Source organism: Galeopterus variegatus, unplaced genomic scaffold, assembly GCF_000696425.1.
Source record: "Galeopterus variegatus unplaced genomic scaffold, G_variegatus-3.0.2 Scaffold304, whole genome shotgun sequence".
NCBI lineage: Eukaryota > Metazoa > Chordata > Mammalia > Dermoptera > Cynocephalidae > Galeopterus > Galeopterus variegatus.
The window spans coordinates 13,824-24,519 of record NW_007726415.1 but is presented as its reverse complement, the minus strand read 5'-3'; the positions used below and the strand labels follow the sequence as shown (position 1 = coordinate 24,519).

At 31.2% G+C, this 10,696-nt stretch overlaps 1 protein-coding gene across 1 annotated transcript in view; it reads left to right on the top strand.

The window, feature by feature from the left end:
• Positions 1–10,696, top strand: part of LOC103586076 (neurobeachin) — a gene marked incomplete at its 3' end in the record, with an annotated part of 263,314 nt that overhangs the window by 240,984 nt on the left and 11,634 nt on the right. The window contains exon 29 of the mRNA XM_008567211.1: positions 5,926–6,364. Within this exon, the coding sequence (XP_008565433.1) occupies positions 5,926–6,364 (439 nt within the window). The remainder of the gene's footprint in view (positions 1–5,925; positions 6,365–10,696) is intronic.

Below are 10,696 nucleotides of genomic sequence, written 5' to 3'. Positions count from 1 at the left end.
TAGCTGCAAATGATGGAAAATAGATTTTACAGAATCAGTTCAGGAAAACTAATAAAAAAAAGAGCAAGCTCTGTGGGAAACATCTGATTTCCAAAATTGCCACATAACATTATTTTAAATGTTCAGTTTGCAACAACAACAAAAAATGATGAGACAAGCAAAGAAATCGGGAAATATGGTCTGTAACACACAGGGGAAAAGAGCAGTTGATAGATACTGCTCCTGATAAGGCCCAGATATTGGACTTACTAGGCAGATGCTTTAAACCAGTGATTATATGTTTGCAGGTTTTAAGAATTGCTGGTTCAAGACATTAAAGGCATTGTCTGTTCAATCATTAGCTAACCACTAGACTAACTGAACAGAGACTTCAGTAGCTGCAAATGATGGAAAATAGATTTTACAGAATCAGTTCAGGAAAACTAATAAAAAAAAAGAGCAAGCTCTGTGGGAAACATCTGATTTCCAAAATTGCCACATAACATTATTTTAAATGTTCAGTTTGCAACAACAACAAAAAAATGATGAGACAAGCAAAGAAATCGGGAAATATGGTCTGTAACACACAGGGGAAAAGAGCAGTTGATAGATACTGCTCCTGAGAAGGCCCAGATATTGGACTTACTAGGCAGATGCTTTAAACCAGTGATTATATGTTTGGTCAAATAATCAAAGGAAACCTTTTCTACAGAATTAAAAGTATGAGGATGATGTCTCACTACAGCAAGAATATCAGTAAAGAAATATAATAATAAAGACTGAATAGAAATTTTGAAGTTGAAAATTACGCTAACATGGCCGGCCCGGTGGTGCACTGCTACAGTGCGCCACTTGGGAAGCGCGGCGGCGCTCCCGCCGAGGGTTCGGATCCCACATACAGGCCGGCCGCTCACTGGCTGAGCGAGGAGCGGGGGCAACGCCGAGGGTTGCGATCCCGTTGCCGGTCCCGGTCCGGTACAGGCGCGACACTGAGGGCTGCGATCCGTTGCCGGTCATGAAAAAAGACAAAAAAAGACAAAAAAAAAAAAAAGAGAAAATTACGCTAACAAATGAAAAATTCACTAGAGGAGTTCAACAAAAGATTTGAGTTGGCAGAAGAATCAGCATATTTGAAGATGGGTTAATTATGATTATCCTAGTCTGAGAAAAAAAAAAGAGAAAATTACGCTAACAAATGAAAAATTCACTAGAGGAGTTCAACAAAAGATCTGAGTTGGCAGAAGAATCAGCATATTTGAAGATGGGTTAATTATGATTATCCTAGTCTGAGAACTAGACCAAGAAGAGAACAAAGAAAAGTGAACAGAGCCTCACAGACCTGTAAGACACTATTGAGTGAACCATCATACATATACTGGGAATCCAGTATATGTCCAGGAGAGTCCAGAGGAGAGGAGAGAGAAAGGTGCAGAAAGAATATGTGAATAAATATTGTCCTGGAAGTTCCCCAGATTTGATGAAAATCATTAATATGCACATGCAAAGCACTGAATGCACTCCAGGTAGGATAAACTTAAACTCACTTCTAGACACAGCATAGTCAGAACATCAACTGGAAGATTTTCTTGGCTCTTAATTATCTTCTCAATTATCATTTTGTCTATTATGGCTATATCTTTTAGTAATGATATTGAATTCCTGAAGTTATAGTCTTTTCACACATTTAATGTACCAAACAAAAAAATAACCATATGTAAATAATTTCAGAGAATTACTCAGTGCATTGCAATCTTCTTTGGTATACAAATGTACTTTAATAATAATTTAAAATATTTTACACATAGTTTTTTCCATCTTTGGAGTTGTTAATTTTTATTTGACTTAAATTTTCATTTATGGATTTGCTAGAAACAAAATATACAAGGTAATTCTATACAGCTTTTTATGTGATTTAGTTTGCTTAATGTTTCTATTTGAAGAGCAAATACTTAATATATTTTTTAGTGCTATACTAACAAGAAGCTTTCATGTTATTCCTTATTAAGAGAGTTTGGAAAATAGCAATTTCAGTAATTTAATATGTAAAACATATTGAAACAGTTCATAAATCACTGTTAAACAGGATTTTTGGAGGAAGGAATGTAATAAATGAGGTCACTATGTAGACTTCATGTCATTTGCTGAACTTAACCCCATAATTCTCCCAAAATGTATTAGATGAACTCATTAGATTGAATGAAAAACAGTAAGAAAAAGAGGCATCTGGCATCCAACTGCCTGTTTCTGACAAGGTTAAGATCACTCAGGCTAGTGATTTTTCTGCTTTGTGTACTGCCATGGTCTGTTGCTACAGAAACTGAGGAGAACTATTGAAAACATACAAGCCTACTGTCATTAATATAACCTGCACAGATGCAATTATTTATACTTTCTTGGCCGTTCATAACTAACTTCCTACTAAAGTCACTGGCTTAAATACTCAAAGTACTTTAGTTTCACAAAGAAGTATTTTGGACGCACAGTTATCTAAGCTGAAGTTAATGGTATCAACTGAGAGTATGTTCTATGAAAGATGTTAATGCATAATGAGAAATTAAGGTGGATTTACTAATTACTGGTCTGTTTTTTATTTACAATTGCTGTTATAAAATTTTCCATTGGCATTTATTTAATTTCTATGTAACATGATCACAGGGTATGCTTTACAAAACATTTATGTGAATTGAATTCTGATTGAAATATCAAAATTAGTGCTTCCTTTTTGAAATCATTCTTTTCTCAGTTTAAGTAGAATTAAGATTTCTTTTTAGTACTGTGTAAATAATGAGCTATTTGGAAATATTCTAGTATTTAATTTTTAAAAATGTTTAATTGTGTTTTATAATCAAAAGGTCAACATTTGTATTGTAGTTCCAAGTATGCACTCAGTAAGTTACAGATTTTGATGCCCTAAGAGAGTTGAGCAGAAAAGCAAAATATTTTATAGTTGATGGCAAAATTCTTTAGATGTGGTAGCTTGTGAATACCAAATCAAAGATTTTATTTTTCTTGATATTTTGTTTGCTAGTAAAATACTGTATTTCAGTCTAATATAATTTGAAAACTTTAAAGTATTTATGTAGCCCTTAATGTGAAATACACCATAAGTAAAGATACTTAGACATTGTTGTAGTGTAAAGCCAAATGCTAGACAAAATCTATTAATCAGCTAAATTAAGAGTAAGTGCTAGGCTTGACTATGCCTTTTGATAATTAAACTCTGTAAGAGGAGTTAGCCCATTTTAGTAACCATGACACTGTATTTTGTTCTTGTTGTTGTTGTTGCTAGAGTTCTTATTTTGTTTCTTCATTTACATTCTCTGTCTTTATTGTCATTGAAATGTCACTCTTGCTATTTAATTCTTGCCTGATATTTTGCTGCAATTGTTTTCTCTCCAAAAATATACAACCTATAGATGCAAAGGTGTGTTAAAATAACTTAAGTAGTGTCTCTAATAGTGGAAATCACTGCCTCAGCCATTTTTAATATTTCCATTCTATATTTATAGATTATTTCAACTTCCACAATTTTGACTATCACCTCAGTTTGAATGATCCCCAAATATATGACTCTTCTTCTTTTGACCTACAGATAAAAATATCCCAGACATTCTGCAACTGATTGAAAATTTAATTCGTTATTCTCTTGAATAAATCTCCTCTTTTTCTTCCTTTCCCAGATAGTGACATATCACCATTTTTTTTTTCCCAGACATTCTGCAACTGATTGAAAATTTAATTCGTTATTCTCTTGAATAAATCTCCTCTCTTTCTTCCTTTCCCAGATAGTGACATATCACCATTTTTTTAGCTAGATTTCCAGAAACATCTTGATTCTTTTCCCTCCATATTTCTGATGTTATTCTAGATTAGGTCGCCATCTTCTCTTACAAGGTTTTATAAAAATGCCAAACTGTTATCTTTACTTACTTCTTACCTATTTCCTTCTCTAGTATTATTGAGACTGTCTTCTCAAAAGTTTCATGCAGTTATTTTAATTTTTAATCTTGGAAACAATAAGGAATACAACTGCCCTATTTTTCATGTTGGTCATCCAGTGTTGAGTATTATTATCTCATTCCACAGGTAATTTTTTTCTTCTTTCAAGTCTATCATCCTTGATCAAACTAACAAATAAACAAACAAGCAAAACTAAAACCTATTTAATGAATATTAGGAAAACTACAATATAATATTGCACTGTGAGAGATGTATATTTTTAGTCAATTTAAATGAATATTGAATATTGGAAAAATTGAATAATATGAAGATGTTATTTATTTCTAAATTGATATATAGATTTAATGTAATTTGAATTAAAAGCAAGGGGAAATCAGAAGAAAGAAAATATTTTTTTGAAACTTGGCAAAATTATTTTGAAAGTAATCTGGAAAAATTAATAAACTAACATCCTCAGTAAATTTGAATATTATACCCTTAATCTACATTTAAGAGATGAACAAAACTGTCATAGAGAGAGCCAAGAATTGAGCCTGTAACTAAAGAGATTCCTTCACATTATCTTTAATCTTTCAGTTTGTATATACAAAAGTTTTAGCAAATTATTATCCCACCCAACAATAGCATCATCAAAACAGCATTTCTCTGTGTTTTCACCAGAGATTTTACAAAAGGCTTTGCGACATGTCCTGCTGACATCAAGGTGGCCTTTTCCACTGTTAGGCAGTCTCCTGATTTCCTCATAACCTTTCAAAACAAAGAAGCAAACAACAGCAAAATCTAAGGAAAGTTTTATAGAACTTACAGATGTTGAAATTTTGAAGAGATCTTAGAAATAACTTAGTCTGCCCTTCTGGTTTTAAAAGGATACACTTAAATACAAATTAAAATAATACAAATAAGTAACATTTACTGAGCATCTATTTTACGTGAGAATTGCAAATAATTTACACATATCTTAATAGTATCTTATTTTCCTCCTCAGAATGACTTTAAGTTAAGGACTATTATTATCCCCATGATACTTAGATTGGATACATTTTTCAAGGTCATGATTTAGAATTGCATAACATTTTATTATACGGAGAACTTCATTGTATTAACCTTTGTATAATGAAATTTGATAGGAATTTAACATTTTTAAGATTTATTTATTTTAATTGGTAATATATGTGTATATCTTATCCATCTGGATATATACACATATATATGTTTCTGATTCATTTTTCACCAGTTTAAATTTATATTCACAAAGAATGAGCATGAGAATTTCAAAATAATTTTTCTTAAAGGCACATATAGGCTACATTCTTTAGGAGCATTATTCTGTTACTATAAGATTTTGTACAAATAATTTGATGCACTTCGCATTTTGCAAATTCTTCAGAATTTTATGTATTATATACATAATGTTAAAACAATATCGTTAGGGGGAGAGGGAGGAGGAAGGGGAAAGATTGGTTAAGGGGCATAAAGAATAAGTATGATATGTAATAATGAATATGCTAATAAATTAAAAAAAAAATCTTTAGCTTAAATTTTTCAGACACTTCGCTATTAGTGGTTGAAGGACCGAAGGTATTAAAATGACTTTATATTTAAAGGAAAGTAATAGAGAAGTGTAAGAATTTCTCTTGCATGATTGTTTGGTAGCTAACAATGAGAGGATAAAAAGGAAACTTCATATAATAATTATTTATAAAGCTGCTTTAAGAAATTGTTATGAGAACTACTTCCTGATGATTTTAAAGGTATCAGTTTTTAAATGACAATAATTTATGAAAGAAGCAGGGTTATTTTGATGCTTACTGAACAAAATGACAGGTGTATTGGATGATATTTTAACTGACTTGTGTTATTCACAACTCTTTAGCAAATTTTTTGTTTCTTATAAGTTTTATTTTTTTCTAATGTGTGAGAACATTTTATTACTAATTCAGGATCATTTGTGAACCTTTTTTTCTAAATCAGTTTCTTTCGTTACAGAAACACCTGCTGCATTTCCAGATACTATAAAGGAAAAAGAAACACCAACTCCTGGTGAAGATATTCAGGTAGAAAGTTCAATTCCTCATACAGATTCAGGAATTGGAGAGGAACAAGTGGCTAGCATCCTGAATGGAGCAGAATTAGAGGCTAATACAGGCCCTGATGCCATGAGTGAACTCTTATCTACCTTGTCATCTGAAGTGAAGAAATCACAGGAGAGTTTAACTGAAAATCCCACTGAAATGTTGAAGCCTGCACCATCCATATCTAGCATTAGTCAAACCAAAGGAATCAATGTCAAGGAAATATTGAAAAGTCTTGTGGCTGCCCCAGTTGAAATTGCAGAATGTGGCCCTGAACCTATCCCGTATCCAGATCCAACATTGAAGAGAGAAACACAAGCTATTCTTCCTATGCAGTTTCATTCCTTTGACAGGTAGGTAGCGAACTTATTATTCACAGTGCCCTATACGTAGAAGGAAAATTAGATTCTGTTACTTTAAAAATATTAGAAGGGACTTGAAAACTTTATTCATGTGTATTCTTACTACAAAGCTTATTGAAGTGACAGACCAACCTGATTGATCTTGTAAGTCATTTTATTTATCTGTCTCAAAAAGGGGTTTCAGTATGATATGGTGTATAGCACATTGAATTGGAAATAGGGAAACCCAGATTCTGGTTATAATCCATCATTGAGGGACTGCAGTACCTTGAGGTAGTGTACGTTTTTCTTTTTGGGCTTAGTTGTTTCATGTATAAAATGGGGGAGGAGATAGGCTAGATCTCTCCAAGGTCTATTCTGGATCTGAAATTCCATTATAATATTGCCAAGTATTATAATAATTTTTGGAGATTACATAGCTTACTTTAAGTAATAAATTCAAATTTGAGTTTTAAATAGAAGTATATGGAAAAAAATTGTGATCATTTTTTTTATGGGATTTTCAGTATAACGTAAAAGCCAAATTAGAAGGCATATATTTGAAAGCAAATATTGTTGAAAGACTTTTTGTCATTTTAGGTATCTAAACTATATATAACATGACCCATATATCAACATTCAAATGCTAAATTATACAAGGAATTTTTTAGGAACAACTGATTCATGTAATAAAACTTATAGTTCAGAAGAGCAGAATTAAATATTTTAGAAACAAAGAATCTGTGTATGTAATATATCCTGCTATTTAAGAACATGTGTAGCATTAGAAAAATGTTTTATTTTATTTTATTTTATATTTTTTGTCCTTTTTGAAACCGGCCGCACAGCACTCAGCCAGTGCGCCACGGGCTCGGCCCAGAAAAATGTTTTAGATAATCATTAATTACTAACAGTATTACTAAACTTTAATCATTGGGATTGATGCATATACCAATTTTTTTTACATGTTAAGGTATACACTAAAGAATGTGTGGGTTTACCATCTGCATTTTATCATTGTTGTTGATGTTCAAAACACTTTTTCATACCAAAAAAATTTATTCACATGTACAAATATGTGTGAGGTGATTGATAAGCAGTGTTTTTTGCTTTAGATAGACAAGAAAAAGTTAGGGAATTAAATGTTTCTTACATTAGAATGTCAAAATAAATATATAGTCAAACCTAATATTTATTCCATATTGCTCTCTCTAAAATACCTAAACTGCTTTGTTCTAACTAGAGATAGTAATTTTTTAGAATTCAGGGGTAGAGGTGTGTCAGTAAAGCCATTTCAGTCAGGATAAATTTTCAAACACAAATAAAATTTTAACTTTGCCTATAAACATTTTACCTAGTGTTTTACAGTTATCTTGAAAATTTGTTGTGAAAATCTCAATGGCACTAGTTATCTTGTGGGATATAAAGTTGATTAAAATAAATTTTGTCTTCTGTGAGCTTATAGAGTAGTAAGGAGATAACATGTTTGCAAATAATTGTCATATAAGATAAAATGTTGTGTGAAAAGTTTTAAAAAAGTAAAAAAAAANGCAAATAATTGTCATATAAGATAAAATGTTGTGTGAAAAGTTTTAAAAAAGTAAAAAAAAAAGTCGGGCAATAAGATGTAGGAAAATATTTTTCTTTCTTTTTAATAGTTCTTGTAAATATTATATTCAGATGTTTACTTATACAGTGAATGTTGCTTGGATGTTCCTTATTCCATGTCATATTTATGTCTTCTATTTCACATGTTTGATTTATTTTTCCAGGATATATGTGTATGTGTGTTTATGAGTTTGTATAAACATATAAGTAAGTATATATACTTGTGTATATCTATCAATCTATAACTATAAATAAGTATAAAAATAACTTAATGTAGGGTCATTAAAAATTTTGTGTTCCATTTAATTTTAAATTATATCTTTAAATTTTGTTAAAATACAAATGCGTAAATGCTGAGAATTATTATGTTTTGTTTAAGAGAATTCAATGGAATTGAGTTAAGTAAAATATTTTTGTTATAATTAGATATTGTTAGAATGACTTTTTTTATTAAAACTTAACAAAGCAATCACCTGAGTGCTAATATTCTTAGCTCTTTAAAATGTATTGTACTTTTGAGAGCATCACTTTAAAAAAATAGAACTTTTCATTTCTTCTGGTAGCATTTATGCAAAATGCAATGGGAGTGTAATCATTCTAAATTGCATAAGTAGAATTGAAATGGAAGAGCACAAAGCATATTTCAATTCTTTTTAGGAAAAGGGTCTCCAGAGTAGTTAATATATGCAGTAGCTCAAGTACTATCAAATGTAAATGATGAGGTGATATTGATGAAAGGAGGGTATTGAGGTCTCAGGGGGCGCTGATGACGGATTGAACAGAAGCGGCCTTGCACTGCACGTAACTCAAGTCTGTCGTCTTCACTACTCAAAGCCGTAATGGGAGGTGGCAGTCTGAAATGAGTTGCCACGGCAAAGAGTATTATTTTTGAAATGCTTTCACACAAATCACTACGCCCTGCATACAACTTAGTTTCATGCTTTAATGTCATCAGGAGGCACAAATTGGTGTGTCTAATTGTTTGCCACCTGCCAGCAAAATGAGCTGCCAGCCAGCCAGACGGGTTTGATTGTCTGTCAGCTATTCAATAGATTGAGAGTGACAACATCAAAAATTTAACTTCAAACTCTGAGGCTTTGAGCAGCTTTTCAGCGACATCATCCCCGCAAGTGCTTCTGGACCATTGCATTTTTCAATTATATTTCCAGTGTATTGCTACCATTTGCCTTATCTGTCTTAAGGTAGCTATAATTAGATTATGAGGTACATAAACATATTTCTGAAGCACTAAAGTCTGAAATCCAAGTTATGACATGTCTTTTAACATCATATTGAATTCCTTGAAAATAGGATCCAAGATGACGGGCTTTAGAATGAAAGTCCTGAATGCTACCAATTTCAAACAGAATTATCATGGGTCTTACTCTACCAGTCATCTATTTTTCATTTTTATTTTTAGTTGAAAAATAGAAACTCAGTTGTTTGATTCTTTGTAACTAAATCATGCTTCCTCATAATATTGTAGAATCCCATTGGAAATCACCTAAGATTTTACTTTCGTTAACCAGTTGTTTATTGGTTCTATTGCAGACATGCTAGCAATGTTTAATAACATGTTTTACACTTAGTATGGATTATAATTTTGAAAATAATTTTCTAAAACAATGGATGTAATTTGAGTTCTGTTAACTTATATTCTACATAGAGTGTTTCTCTCCACCTAGGGTAGAGCATTGATGAATTTTAGCTTTTGAAGTTTATAGTATTTTCATTAAGTAAATTACATCATCACATTTTTGAAACATTTAGATTTTATTATAATAAATCTTTTTTAGCATTAAATCTTTCATCAGATTTATGTGAAATATTATATAAATGTTCTTATTTAGAAAATACTGATCCTTTTCCTTTTATTTCCTCCAATCATCTGTGCAGAGTTAAGTAAATGCCTTTGATTGCATTGAGTGGTCCTAGCAAATGTATATTTATGAAGTGGAAAATGACAGAGATCTTCTAGTACTGTTATATAGTGAGGAAACACTCTATGTATAGAGGAAATATAATTATAAAACCAGAACAGTTTTTCCAAAGTTCTATTACTGTAAGGCAAAGAGAAATGTTTATGATGGTTTTATTTCTAACAGCAAAGTTTAATAACATCATCCTAGAATTGATAAGTCAAGTTTTAAAGTTCCCCAACAATACTATTTCTTTTGATAGATTTCTATATGAGTCCATGGTTTATAAAATATTCTAACCAAGCTATTATTTTTGATGTGTTAGTAACTGTGTAACTTTTAGGTTGATATAATTGTTTTTTCTAAAACCACCAATTAAGCTTTACCCTATCTTCTAAACTAAAATTTTAATCCTATATATCCAAATGCATTCATCTTCTGAAAATTTGTTATGTGTATATCTGTGACTTAGTTCAGTCTTAATTTCCTCAGATTTTCTGAGATTCCCTTAGCTTGAACAAAAGACAGAAAAAAAAAAAAAAAAAAGTCAAGGACAATGTGCTTCTCTGTACATTTTAACTGTTGCTTTGTTTTCACAAATTGTTTTAAGTCTGGGATATCACAAAAAGCTTACAATTGTGTTACTTCTTTGGCTAACAAATACCACTCTTACATAATTTATACTTCATCCGTTTTGATCTTACAAACCTGCTTATGTTCAAATTACTAGATTTGATATATTCAGGCAAACTAGTCTGAATTTTCCCCTCAAATTAATAATAACCTTGCTTTCAGGTGTTTCCTTCTCTGAAAAAAA